The sequence below is a fragment of the Wolffia australiana genome, chromosome 15 (genome assembly GCF_029677425.1).
Source record: "Wolffia australiana isolate 7733 chromosome 15, ASM2967742v1".
Taxonomy (NCBI): Eukaryota; Viridiplantae; Streptophyta; class Magnoliopsida; order Alismatales; family Araceae; genus Wolffia; species Wolffia australiana.
This window is the reverse complement of record NC_135849.1, coordinates 7,389,748-7,404,522: the sequence shown is the minus strand read 5'-3', so window position 1 is coordinate 7,404,522 and position 14,775 is coordinate 7,389,748. Positions and strand designations below refer to the sequence as shown.

Sequence of the window (14,775 nt, the reverse complement as noted above, 5' to 3'; positions counted from 1 at the left end):
GACGGATACTGTACCGGATACCGGAATGGCAAATTCCGGTATCCTGTTTTTTATATCCGGATATCGGATATCGGTATCGGATATCGGCTGCTACAGTGCCGATATCCGATACCGATGTCCGTCCCGATTCGACATCCGTCTCCGTCTCACGGGGACAGATGCCAGTATCGGATATCGGATGTGGATATCAAAAACTGATATCCACATCAGATCAACCTTATTCTTAATTTTCGTAAGGTTGACCGTGTATTTTCGATTCAAAAGTTTTGAATCGAAAATACACGGTGACATTCGGTGACTCGGTATCGGGACGGACTCTGTGGAGCTTAGACGGCCTAGACGGCGGAGGACGGCGGAGGACGGCTGCGGCTACAGAGGTAGGTCTTCTGTTCATTTCCTGCTGCTTTCATCTCGTAGCGCAATGAAATCCTGCTGAATGATCTCCTTATTTCCACTTTGTAATTTATTATACTGTGATGCGAAACTTTGTTCCTGATCTTAGAATGGAAAATAGAGAAAGTAAAACTCAAAAGATGAAAAAAATCTTGTCACGCAATGATCTTCTTATTTTCGCTTTGTTAATTTGTTGAAATGTGATCCGTGACTTTGTTCTTGATCTTCGAATGGAAAGGAGACAAAGTCGTAATTTAATGAGAAAGAGGATCCATCACAAGTAGGTGTTGTGCTGAGAAGGCCAAGTTTTTTTCTTCTGCTATGCTTGAATTATTTTTTTTTTAAATTATGCTTGAATTATTCTTGAGCGGAATTATTCTTAATTCTTGAGCGGAATTTCTTTCCTTATTCTCTCTTACTCTCTCATTCTTACTATCCTTTTTTCGTTCTCAAATTACATTTCACTGGAATTATTCCTCTAATTCTCCTCCTCTTCTCTCATTCCATCGCAATCTATGTTTCTTTCTATCTTCTAATATTTAAGTCTTCCTTTCTTCTCTCATTCTCTCCTACTCTGTGATTAATTCTGTAATTCTTTCTCCCGATTTTCTTTCTTTCGCCCTTTATCTCTCTCTGTGACTCTCCCTTTCTCTCATCCAATTCCAGTGTAATTCTTTCTCTAATTCTCCCCTTCTTATCGAATTCTATCGCATTCTCTGTCCCTCTTTATATTTATATCTCTATAAGTCTCCCTCCCTTCTCACATTCTCCCTTACTCCCTACTTATTTCTCTCAATTTTCTCTCTTCCACCCTCTCTCTCACTCTGTCACTCACCTTTTCTGTCATTCCATTGAAGTGGAATGACACTTTGAATCGTTCCCCTGATCCTATCACACTCTTTGAATCTTTCCATATTCTTTCTCTCATTCTTATTCTTTATTTTCCTATTCTACCGTTTTAATCTCTTCTTTTTTCACTTTCTCCTTTTTCTCTTCTTGTTTTTTTTTCCTCCTCTGCGTCTTCTTTGTTTTTTCTTCTTCTACTTCTTTTTTATTTACCTATTCTGCGTTTTTTTCTCTTCTTTTTTCTCCTCCTCGTTTTTCTCTTCTTTGGTTTTTTTCTTCTCTTCTTCTCCATATTTTTCTTCTTCTTCTTGTTTCTTCTCTTATTCCTAATAATTGATCTTCTTCTTCTATTGTTCTCTTATTCTTCTTCTTTTTTTTCCAACTCTACCGCTTTAATCTCTTCTTTTTTCACTTTCTCCTTTTTTTCTTCTTGGTTTTTATTCTCTTCTTCCTGTTCTTTGTTTTTTCCCTCTTCTTCCTCTTCTTTATTTACTTCTCCCACGTTCTTACTCTTTTTTTTTTCTCCCCCTCATTTTTCTCTTCTTCTTCTTCTTTAATTTCATCCTCTACCTTTTACTTCCCTTTTCTTGTTTTTTTCTCTTCTTCTTCTTTTTTTCTCTTACTCTTCTTCTTAGTTTTCCAACTCTACCGCTTTAATCTCTTCTTTTTTCACTTTCTCCTTTTTCTCTTCTTGGTTTTTATTCTCTTCTTCGTGTTCTTTGTTTTTTCCCTCATCTTCCTCTTCTTTATTTACTTCTCCCACGTTCTTACTCTCTTTTTTTCCCCCCCTCGTTTTTCTCTTCTTCTTCTTCTTTAATTTCATCCTCTACCTTTTACTTCCCTTTTCTTGTTTTTTTTCTCTTCTTCTTCTTTTTTCTCTTACTCTTCTTCTTAGTTTTCCAACTCTACCTCTTTAATCTCTTCATTTTTCACTTTCTCCTTTTTCTCTTCTTGGTTTTTATTCTCTTCTTCGTGTTCTTTGTTTTTTCCCTCTTCTTCCTCTTCTTTATTTACTTCTCCCACGTTGATGGCGCGTCACCACCGGACGTCATCAAGCCAGCAGCAGAGGAGCAGCAGGACTTCCCCGACCCAGCACCCGAGGAGCCGGCACTACCCAGCTCGCCACCGAGACGAGTCCAGCCACCACGTCGAGCCGCCGCAGCAACACGGGATCCCTCATTCCGTTACTCGGCATGACGCGGACGCCGACCACCGGAGCACACCGACACCTTCGGTTACCTTATTCTATAGCTTTTCGGTTTTATCGTGTTGTCGTGTAGCGGGGAAGGATCCATATGAGGAACTCTTTCCCCCCCCCCCTTTTTATGTTGGGCCTGACAAGCCCGTTTTCATTATTTCCTTTCCTTTCCTTGTTTTGTTTTGTTGTTTTTGGACTTAAGGAAGGGCCTATCTTCACCCATATATAAGGGGAAGAGGTGGGCGCTTCCCCTCACTTGACCTAAATTTTTGAAGAATGGTATTTTGAGAAGAAGGGTCAGGTCGTGGAGAAGAATAGAACAAAGAAGAAGAAGAAGAGAAAGAAGAAGAAGAAGGGAGGAAGAGGAGAAAGGGAGAGGAAAGAGGAAGGAAAGCCGCCGCCACCGCCGCCACCGCCGCCGCCGCGCACCCGCCGCCGCGTCCGCCGCGCCGCGCCGCCGCCGCCGCCGCGCCAAGCCGCCCGCCGCGCGCCGCCAGCCGCGCGCCGCGCCCGCCGCCGCGCCGACGCGCGATGCCGCCGCCGCGCGCCGACCCAGGCGCCGCGCGCCAGCCACCGCTGCGCGCCCGCGCCGCGCGCCGCGCGCCCGTCGCGTGCGGCCCCGTGCCCGCGCGCGCGCCACGCCGCCGCGCCACGCGCGCGCCGCCGCTGCGCCCACGCGCGCTGCCGCCGCGCCGCCGCCGCGCCTACGCCGCCGCCGCCCGCCACGCTGACCGTACCGCGCGCCGCGCCGACAGCGCCCGCCGCCGCACCAACCGCGCGCACGCCGCCGCGCCGACCACGCGCCCACCGCCGTCGACCACGCCTCCCTGCATCGCTCCGCGCTGACTGCGCACAACCGCCCCTCCGCACCAGTCAACCTCCGGCGCACCCGACAACTCCCTCCTCCGGAACCAGTTGGTGCGAAAATCCCGTCGCCAGCGCGACGAAGGTACTCTGCTTTCCCTAGCCTCTTTACGTCATTTATTTCCGTCAGTATTCTTTCGTATTGCCTCCACCGCGCTCGGGTTAGATAGGTGAGTGGGACAGATTGAGAGAACGACGAAACAAAGACGAGCGTCTTACCTGTCCGGTACGAGTCGGGACGCCCCGACGCGTGTGAGCATTCCAGTGGGAGTTACCCCATTCGACGGCGTGCGCGCCCTCGACCTCGGGCGACTTGGAGGGCTGGTCCGACCCAGCTTAGCGACCCGTCCCGCTCGGGTTGGCTCTCATAGCTTGTCGGCGCATTGCACGTACCGTTGTAGAACCATCGTCCTCGTTATCGTCATACATGTATTTCTGTTCTCCGCATATCCATCGGTTGACGTCGTGGACGTAACCCGATTAGTTAGCGATACGACACCGAGTTCCTTCCTTCGGTGACGGTCGGACGCCGTTGAGACGACGTCCGGCATCACACGTTCTTACTCTTTTTTTTTTCTCCCCCTCATTTTTCTCTTCTTCTTCTTCTTTAATATCATCCTCTACCTTTTACTTCCCTTTTCTTGTTTTTTTCTCTTCTTCTTCTTTTTCTCTCTTACTCTTCTTCTTAGTTTTCCAACTCTACCGCTTTAATCTCTTCTTTTTTCACTTTCTCCTTTTTCTCTTCTTGGTTTTTATTCTCTTCTTCGTGTTCTTTGTTTTTTCCCTCATCTTCCTCTTCTTTATTTACTTCTCCCACGTTCTTACTCTCTTTTTTTCCCCCCCTCGTTTTTCTCTTCTTCTTCTTCTTTAATTTCATCCTCTATCTTTTATTTCCCTTTTCTTGTTTTTTTCTCTTCTTCTTCTTCTTTAAATTCCTATTCGACCATTCTATTCTGTATTTTCTTCTCTTCTTCGATTTTCTCTTCTTCGTTTTTTCCCCTCCTCTTTCTATTCTTTTTTTTTGTGCCATTCTGCATTTACTCTCTTCGTCCTGTTCTCTGGTTTTTCACTCTTCTTCATCTTCTTCATTTACTTGTTCCACGTTTTTATTCTCCCCCTTCCCCCCCCCCCCTCATTTTTTTCTTCTTGTTTTACTTTAATTTCTTCATCAACCATTTTCTTCCCTTTTCTTCTTATTTACACTTCTTCTTATTCTTTAATTTCCTTTTCTACATTCCTCTGCTCTATTTTTATCTTCCTCCTCTTTCTCCTCTTTATTTTTTTCCCTCGCTCGGCATCCCTCACGTTCTGACCCCGCCTCTTTAACTGTATAAACGCGCATTCTTCCTCGCACCTCAATCTCAATTTTGCTCGTATATCTAACGTTCTTCCTTTATCAATATATTCCATTCTCCTTTGGTTCACTATTTATTTAATTGTGGTATTCGTTGCATCCGTTACTTAATTCATGGTTTAAATCGCAGTTTGGCATCATGTGATGCCGTTCTTTCCCTTGTTTTTCTCTCCTTCATCTTCAATATCGTCCTCTACCCCTTTCTTCCCTTCTTCCCCATATTCTTCTTCTACTTTCTTCTCTTATGATTCTTAATTTATCTTCCAACCTCCAACTCTCCCTCACTCTTTTCTGACCATCTATAACTCTCTACCTCTACATCTCCCATCTCGTTCTCTCCCCCCTCTTACGTTCTCTCCCCCCTCTTCAATTCTATAATTCTGCTTTTTTCATCTCACCTCATTATCATGCTCTCTGTCTCAATAATTCTTGCTTGAATATCTATCGTTCTTCCTTTACGTGTATATTCCATTCTCCTTTATTAAATTTTCATATTCATTGCACCCGTTACGTAATTCATAGCTTAAATCGCAGTTTGGCATCATGGGATGCCGTTGTGTTGACCTTTTGCTTACCAAATTATGACATCAGAAACATAAACCCACCCGGAGGCAATGACCCAGCCCAAGAAAGATCTGGGTCAGGAGCTATAGGCCTCCAACGTACGGTGGGAACTTCTCGTGCCGTATAGAGTCAACCTCGTTCGAATCGTTCAGTCATCATCGACTACTTCGAACAGATGGAAGATGGATACTATACATGCTTACTGTGCCGGGAGTTAAACCCGCACAGTAAGAGGAAACCCATAAAGAGGCAAGCCAACAAAAGCACAAATGTATTTTGGTGACACTTCAAATCCTGCCATCCAGCTCGTCACGTGGAACTAAAGGGTGAAGACCCTGGTCAGACACGCGTCACTAACAGAATGCAGAGCAAACAACAGGGAGAGCCTAGCCGATGGGGGCCGATTAGAGGGCACACTCCAGATGAGACGAAGAATTTCATTGCGCGATTCGTATGACTAACTGATTCACCTTGGAGCATTGTTGACAATCTCGCCTTCAAGGAAATGCGGCGTTACGCGACGCTTATCGACTTGGATCCTCCAAGTGCGAAGGTCATAAAGAGGTAGACCATCCAAATGCACGGCCGAATGAAACATGATGTGAGGAAGCTCTGGGAGAGTTTGGCCCGAGTGTCACTCACCGTAGATGCGTGGACTGGATTGCTAGGCATCACCGTCCACTGGGTGGACGACACATGGATGTACAGAGAGCGGGTACTTGCCATCCGAGAAATCGTGAGCAAGCACGATGGGGAGAACATGGCGTCCATTGTTCTCCAAGCACTAGATGAATTCTGTCTACGGACGAAGGTCAGCACTCAGCGCCTATCTCATTTTATTAGTTGAACTTGTGCCTTTAAATGTGCAACGTAATTATGCAGGTCTACGCCGTTACTACTGACAATGCCACGGCGAATAAGAGGATGTTGGCATTGATGTTGAGAAAGTTGAAGGGCGTAAACCCGACGTTTACCGCCAGGAGGCACGTCCCATGTGTGACACACATTCTGAATGTTGTCGTGCAAGCGGCGATAAAAAGCTTCGGTATTCCTTCGGCCCAGGGTGTGGAACCCGAAGAAGGCAACGTGACGAGGACAACAGAGCACTATGACAGCGACCACGACAATGATATTGGTGATATGTACTCAGTGTCTGATGACAATGAGGGACCACGCAAGCCGTTATGTTTCGGTGATGCAGTTGCAAAGGTACGCACTCTAGTGCGGAGTATTCGGAGCTCTATGCAACGGAGAGAACTCTATACACAGGCATGTGAAGACGACTCCGAAGTCGGGGACTCCAACATGGTCGTCTTAGATTGTCCAACCCGATGGAATAGCAGGTACAGTATGTTGGCGACCGCCGTGAAGAAGCGTGATGTCCTTGACGAAGTCTCGACGGCTTTTGGCCGGAAGGCGACGTCGTCAAAGTTGTTGAAGGACGAGTGGGAGTTGGTAAAAGAGTTCTGCCGCATCCTTGGCCGTTTTGCCGTATCAACTGATCATGTTTGCAAGACAGTGACGCCAGCGATCTGGGATGTCTTGTATCTCATAGACGGCCTCAAGGTTCACATGGAGGAAGTGGTCCAACAAATCGAAGATGGAACATTCTTCACATTCCTTCGACGCTTGCACGAAGGAGATCGTTTGAACATGGCGTAGGCGTGTAGAGCGATGCATTGCAAGCTTGCATAGTATGCCGAGATATTGTGGGCGAATGAGGCAATCACGGCTGCGGCATTGATGGATCCAATCCACAAAGGGTCAATGCTCCGCTCGGGCGTCCGAGAAGCGACCATTGCATACGTACGGTCGTTGTTACCGGTGACTGGTCGAGTCGTGGCCCGAGAGGGGCCGCTGAGGAAAGGCAGCCAAGAGGTGAAGAGTTGGACGAGTGGCTTAACAGCACTATGAGGCACGTGCAACTGGCACCGGTGACAACAAGGTCGGCGTGGGACGAGTTAAACCAGTTCCTTGCAGAGACTGTGCCAAATGAGGATGTGTTCACTCCACTATCTTGGTGGGCCACGACGGGGTCGAAACGTTTCCCCTTGCGGCCGTTGCGAGGGACCTATTATCCGTATGTGCGAAGAGCACCCCTGCCGCATGTTCTCGGTTGGCAATGCTATTGTCACGTACAAGCGATCGCGTCTGTCGCCAATAAGCATCGAAACACTAATCACTGTGAAGTGTTGGCTCCGTGCGGACAACAAACGGTGGTACAATGACGTTGAGCTAGATGAGGATGATGACGACGGAGAAGATGGTGTGGTCGCATGTGCTCGAGGTACACATCACATAACTGAACTAGATGTTCTTATTTCTACGTAATTATCGTTACTGATCTCTTATCTTCTGCAGTGCAGGTGATGATCAAGTGAGCACAAATCTCTGACAGAGCCGTTGGGACTACGTTTTTTTGACAGAGCCACAGTCATAGCATACATATGAATTTTGCTACAAATGTTGAATTAACGGCGTGTATGGATTCTTTTGAATTTATTTAAATTTTGATACATTTTCCAAAAATGTAATTGAATATCCCTAAATTACTACAACAATTCAAATGAATCCATAATATTAAATTTTATATCAATTTAAATAGACACTTTCAGTTCTTGTTATAAATTTATATCCGGCATTACTATATTCCTCCAACTATCCAATAAATAATCTTAATATCAATCAAAAAATTAATCCCTATAATTAAATATACTGCCAAGAAGTATACTTACTCGTCTATTAAATTTATTAACTATATTACACAATTTTATTCTCTTAAAATAACAGTATAATAATTTCTTCATAACATTAGTTGTTAGTTAAAAATAACAATTCTACAACTATCTAGTTATGGTATTACATATTTTCTGCAGTTTTATTCACATAAAAATATAGTTTACTAATTTCAATAAAACATTAGTTGTCACTTGTCAGGCATTCTCATAACCATTCCACTAATATATTACACTCTACCCTAGTAACCTCATTAACTTTATACGGAATTTTATTTTACTATAACATTAAAAATATATTAATTTCTTAATAACATTAGTTGTTAGTTAATATTAAATTTATTATTCAAATTATTAACTATATAATGCAATTTTATTTTCTTAAAATAACAATATATTAATTTCTTAATAACATTAGTTGTTAGGTCATATTAAATTTATTATTCCATTTCTTAACTATATAACGCAATTTTGTTTTCTTAAAATAACAATATATTAATTTCCTAATAACATTAATTGTTATGTAAGATTAAATTTATTGTTATTTTTATTAACTATATTACGCAATTTTATTTCCTTAAAATGACAATATATGAATTACCTAATAACATTAGTTAGGTCATATTAAATTTATTATTCCATTTATTAACTATATAACGCAATTTTATTTTCTTAAAATAACAATATATTAATTTCTTAATAACATTAGTTGTTATGTAATATTAAATTTATTGTTATTTTTATTAACTATATTATGCAATTTTATTTCCTTAAAATGACAATATATTAATTACCTAATAACATTAGTTGTTAGGTCATATTAAATTTATTATTTCATTTATTAACTATATAACACAATTTTGTTTTCTTAAAATAACAATATATTAATTTATTAATAACATTAGTTGCTATGTAATATTAAATTTATTGTTATTTTTATTAACTATATTACGCAATTTTACCCTTGTTATCATGATATTTTAAAGTTACATGAGGTATTTTCTGTGGGCGGCGAGCTGGGGAAGATCAGAATTAACTGTAAGGTGGCTGGGGAGAATATAAAGTCCCAAGGAAATTTGAAGTTTTCCATATGGGATTGCAGACAACTGAAAAAAAAATTTCCATATGGGATATCGGTTTTCGATATCCGGATATCGAAAACCGATATCCGGCGTCCGATATCCGTCTCATCCTTCCCCCTCCAAAATCCGGTACGGATGTCCGTCTAACCACTGATAGACGGATATCGCCCGATATCCTCCGATATCCGATATCCAGAACCGTCCCATTTTTTCCGGATATTGTATATCGGTTGTCCGATACCGGATATTGGACGGATATTGGGACGGCGAACACTGCCTGCATGTAACGACCAAATGATAATAGAACACCATCACTACAAGGATATAATCGGAACCTTATGGAGCCGTCCCTGTTTGCTGCTCCTTGGGGTGTCCGATGAATGAAGAAAACGATCAAACATATTGCGTGAGGGGTCTCTATTGCATTCGAGATAAAGGCTTCGGAAGCCATATGGGAAGGTCAAAATGAGGAAATAAGGGTAATCTAATAAAGGCATGATGCGACAAGCTTAGGCAATGCTTGAACCAGTTATCCCCCAGTTCTATGTGTCACCGACTAATGATGCGGAGCTAGGTAAAACCACGAACTTTGGAGTTTTAAGGGGCTTGAAGATTCACTGGTGTTTGGGCAGCATATCCATCGCAAAGAATGCAAAATGACCTCAGCACAAGTAAACCGTAAATTAGCTTCTCGTCACCGGTTAAATGGTCTGCATTAGTAACGTATGAGAGAGGAAGAAAAATTATTCAACATGCTTCAGGACGAATCCCCGAAATTGACATGGTATCCCAACTATTTAGGGCAGATATTACGATATGAATCTGTCACTGACGCAGACCGGAGAACGATTCAGATCAAAAGCTGACAACGATTCGCCTTTAACTGGGTTCTTTGGACGAATCTTGATGACATCCTTACAAGCAGTTCGATAAAACGTACAGGGACTTAGAAAAATCTCTTTAATTTGTGAAACCATAAGCCAAGTGGTCGGCTAATTCATTTGCGCAGATACTTTTCGCGAGACACTTCCACTTTGCAAACAATAATTTCAAAAATCATTGTTTATGTTAACCACAACTTAGCAGCTTCATCGACAGATAGAATAGGAAAATATAAACAAAATCATACCAAGTTCACTGGTTTTCGAATAAACAAATATGTTCACGTGGGGCAGCCTGAAGGATACAGGGTCATAGAGTGTCCACATGATCAGTCTATCGCTTACCCCAGCCCCCACCACCGAGAGAGAGCAACATTTGGAAGAGAGACATCTTCGTTGGGATCTCCGACGAAATTTCTAATGCATTTACACAAAAGCTCAAGCTGGATTTCAGAGTTAAAGATAGGAGAAACAGAACGTACGATGAAAGAAATAGCCAAATGATAGACATATGTTAAGTGCATAGACCTATTACCCCTCAATCTTCTCACTTTCCAGAACGGCTGCGACCCCGCTTACCTCCATGGGACGAACAGATGCATCGCCGTTGTCTATCTTCTTTTGCTTACTCAACATCGACTCCCCACAAGCGTACTTCAAACGTAGCCCGTCTCCTTCATATTCTTCCTCTTCACTGGGTTCCTGACAGGGAATGGGAGTACCGGTAAAATCCTCGTTAAAGTTGGAAAGAAGGCGAAGAGGAGGGCCAGAGGAGGCATCGGATTCAAGCGAATCGCCATCTTCGCCTCCCCCAGAAGCTCCATCTTGGTCGCCCGCGTCTTCTTCGCTTGTCTGGCCTTCCTCTTCTTCTGTGTGGGTATGACTTTGCATGGGAGAGGCTAAGTAAACGGTCCACCCAGACTCACTGCTACTGCATCCCTCGACCCCACCAACCAGTTGTGGAATCTCCATTACACCAGGAAGAAATAGGAGTATGAAGCTCTCAATCCCGAAAGATATCGCGACCTAAGTTTCAGTTGCCTTCAGGATGAGATGGGAGAACAGGTGCAGGACAAAAGAGGAGAGATGCGTCTTACACTTGAGAGTCTCAGATTTGGAGAGAATCGTCACGTTAAATTCCCAAATATCAGGCCTCCAAGAAGTTGAGAAAGATCGAACGAAGCCCTATCATGACCAGAGGAGGAATCCATGAAAGGACGGTAAAGCTCTCATCATTAAATGGCAAGTATACCAGTACCTTAGAACGCGGACATTTCGTCTGACAGATCATCTTTCAAAGCAGCTTTTATCGCAGGGACAGCAAGAGAAGGGTGGAAGGAGGGAGGAAAAGTGCCCACGAAACATATTCTTGCTGCTGCAACTTTCAATGGACATCCATTTAATTCATGAACGCCGTCGGTACGTAGAACCCACTGCATAAGGTTATTTCTGTTAGCCGAATAAAATTCTATCAATCTCGCAAGTCGGAGTCTCAGAAGGGGGGAGAGAAGTGGCCTACCTTGCTATTAAACAGTCATTTTCCTTTGAAACATGTATTTTCACTTCTCTCAAAGCCTCCACATATAATATAGCAAACTATGGAATGTATGATACAATTTCTCGAGTTCCGGAATGGACGAAATAACCATTTCCATGCTTAATGATTAGACAATTATTGGAAACTGGTGTTATGAACAGCTGGACTAGTTCTGGCCCCATAGTTTTGCCTTATCCCTCCCATGCCGTTTGCCTCACAGCTTCCTAGGGTCCTCTGGACTTAATATACCAATAAACCCAACCCCGTCTTTATCATTGAAAGCTTCCTGAACGTCCACGGCACCGCGCTAGGTCTCTCCATTGTATCTTGGGAGATGCATTTCTGAGATATTCCGTCAACAGAGAATAGACAAAGAGAACAGAATGTTCATTCTGTTAGAAAGTCCGGGGGGCCCCCTATCTCTCACAATTCTTTAAACCTATGGGATCTGAAATAATGAAGAACCAAGAAGGCAGATTTCGGGGCATTGCATTTAAGTTAATTCCCCACTGCACGTTGAGGTAAACCCACTTGACTCTGAGTTGTCGCAGTCTCCAGCTGGGTGAGCTTCATACCAGCTCATTTTTAGAGCGACCTAATTAACTCTAGACACATGAACCCTCTCTCCTCTTTCACTCTGTCTCTCAGATGTCTTTCTATTCTCTCTGGATAACCTTCTTAAAAGAGAGCCCCGTGGGTTCTTCACTGTTGCAATGGCGTTTATGGGATTTGGGAAGGGGAAGAGGCGCGGCCGTACAGAGAGAACCATTACTCTGGGGGAGAGCTGGAGCCTATCTCGTACCCTCACTGAAGACTGACGTCAAGTCCTTAAAGCCATAATCCTAGCCCACTATTCCCCAGTTTTGAACTTCCTCCTCTTGTAGTGATGGTGACTGCCATGGCCAGAAAACCCATTTGCCGCTGTGTGACATCGAGTTATCGTCGCAGTTAATGGAAGTGACTTATTCCTACCTCGCTGCTCCCCCTCCATTCACATCTCGCCCGCAAGGCATGCTCTGTACTTTGCGGCAGGGGTTTCTCGTAACCGTTCGTCAGTGGTAGAGCTTTGGGCGAGGAAGGAATGAGTGTCTGTAACTCTCTCGAATTCGACGATCTAGTGCGCATCAAGTCATGTGAGGAAGCCGTGTCAGTGAAGTAGACACCGTATTTGACGCAGTGAAAAGAGTATCTCTTCTGCGGATATAATAAATTATGAAATCAATTCTTCGGACGCAGCAAAACAATGAAACCGTTTACCCATTATAAGAAAACTAAACAGCATGATTGGTCTCTACGCAAGAAAATCAAGGGGTCATGAGTTCATTGGAAAACATTAAAGATCTTGTCCGGAAGGGGCTTTTATTAATGAGATAGAATGTTCACATGGGCGAGTTATGACCTGGAAAAGCTCTCCAACTTAGTTAATTACCTTATCCCATACTGTTCGTATTTAATGGTTTTAGTATAATTTCATGGATAAAAAACTTCACCCAATTTTTAAATGCGAAAACATTGTACTTTGTTAGGTTGTTATTCCACTTTTGCAGTTTCAACTTTTTCCTGTTGTATACAACCGTGGTTGGGATGGGCATCTTTAGGCATCTTTTGAAAAGATAAATTTATGGCATACTTCTTCATGATATGCTACTGCCATCTGTTTGGTTGACTTATAATTAATGTTGGAATTCAATGGCGTTATATTGGCGTTGCTGGATTTCTTAATGTTCTATTTGGATGATCCACTTACGAGAACTGGTCCATCATCAATTATAGTGTTATTTGTTTAATATTTTTATAATTCTTTGTTGCTCTACAGCTCATTACTAGTGTTCGCCCTTGCCATATCCATCTGATATCTCATAATGGACAACTGAAATCCGATATCTGATAAAAATCAAGGCAGTTTCTGATACCAGATATCGGAAATCTATCTGATATTGAAAATCCCCTTGATATTGGATATTGGACATTGGATATATCAGATGTGGCAGATATCAGAATCCAATATCCAGACATGGGAACCCAAATCCAGATATCGATATCCAATATCTGGATATCAGAACAGATATATGGATATTAAATCCCGGCATCCTATTATATAGTAATCAGAATCCTATTATCCCATATGGAATAAAAAAATTGCCCAAACTATCTATACTATGAGGCAACAAAGATCAAAGGAGGGGTGTGGAACCTATGTTATTACTAACTTCAATGGTTGATATCTGAATAAATTATATAATGTATAAAATATATTATCTATACTTCTTATTTATCAATCTATTGGTTGTTTTATAATTTCCATCTTCCAAATTTTATATTATCTATATTTCTATGTTCATTGATCATACAGGAAAATTACAGAATATAATACATATTGATTAACTCTACATTTCCTATATGGTTAAGTATGAAATGACATGTATAATTCTACGTTTCATTTTTTACTATAAAAATGTAATGTTTAGTTACGGAGTCAATGGATTCAGTCCATTCTTAGGTATATATTCAAAATGGATCATTGTTAAATATAAAGCGAGTGGAACATATCTAAGCTTAATTATTTTTTAAAGATGAAGAATGGTTAAGCATCAAGTGACATGTATAATTCTACGTTTCATTTTTTACTATAAAAATGTAATGTTTAGTTACGGAGTCAATGGATTCAGTCCATTCTTAGGTATATATTCAAAATGGATCATTGTTAAATATAAAGCGAGTGGAACATATCTAAGCTTAATTATTTTTTAAAGATGAAGAATGGTTAAGCATCAAGTGACATGTATAATTCTACGTTTCATTTTTTACTATAAAAATGTAATGTTTAGTTACGGAGTCAATGGATTCAGTCCATTCTTAGGTATATATTGAAAATGGATCATTTTTAAATATAAAGCGAGTGGAACATATCTAAGCTTAATTATTTTTTAAAGATGAAAAATGGTTAAGCATCAAGTGACATGTATAATTCTACGTTTTATTTTTTACTATAAAAATGTAATGTTTAGTTACGGAGTCAATGGATTCAGTCCATTCTTAGGTATATATTGAAAATGGATCATTGTTAAATATAAAGCGAGTGGAACATATCTAAGCTTAATTATTTTTTAAAGATGAAGAATGGTTAAACATGAAGTATAAGATATAACTCTAGACTATAAAATGTTATCGTAGTCGTGAAGTTAAACAAAATATTTTTTCAAAAAAATAAGCTTCTTTTGTAATCTTTGGGACACACATTATGCCCTCCACCTTAGCAAGTGTTTTCTCCACGAGTTCAAGATGAGTTCATCAAAGGTTTGTACTGACTTGGTCATCACC

General features: G+C 41.7%; 1 protein-coding gene and 1 long non-coding RNA gene across 4 annotated transcripts; one reads left to right on the top strand and one right to left on the bottom strand.

The window, feature by feature from the left end:
• Positions 1-283: 283 nt before the first annotated feature.
• On the top strand, positions 284-7,748 carry LOC144713156 (putative transcriptional regulator tpeD). Of its 2 annotated transcripts, none has more exons than XM_078587660.1 (4): positions 284-377; positions 5,247-6,030; positions 6,102-7,506; positions 7,586-7,748. In XM_078587660.1, exons 2-3 carry the CDS (start codon positions 5,797-5,799, stop codon positions 6,879-6,881), a joined length of 1,014 nt encoding a protein of 337 aa, XP_078443786.1. In that variant the 5' UTR covers positions 284-377; positions 5,247-5,796; the 3' UTR covers positions 6,882-7,506; positions 7,586-7,748. The 2 variants fall into 2 exon arrangements, with proteins under 2 accessions (XP_078443786.1, XP_078443785.1); XM_078587659.1 differs by having other exon boundaries at positions 7,581-7,748.
• A 3,143-nt stretch (positions 7,749-10,891) lies between these two features.
• Positions 10,892-11,567, bottom strand: LOC144713158 (uncharacterized). Of its 2 annotated transcripts, XR_013583969.1 has the most exons (4): positions 11,437-11,567; positions 11,176-11,350; positions 11,015-11,102; positions 10,892-10,943 (listed from the first exon to the last, which is right to left on the bottom strand). It is a non-coding gene; the product is annotated as an uncharacterized LOC144713158 (long non-coding RNA). The 2 variants fall into 2 exon arrangements; XR_013583968.1 differs by lacking the exon at positions 10,892-10,943 and having other exon boundaries at positions 10,973-11,102.
• Positions 11,568-14,775: the final 3,208 nt, after the last annotated feature.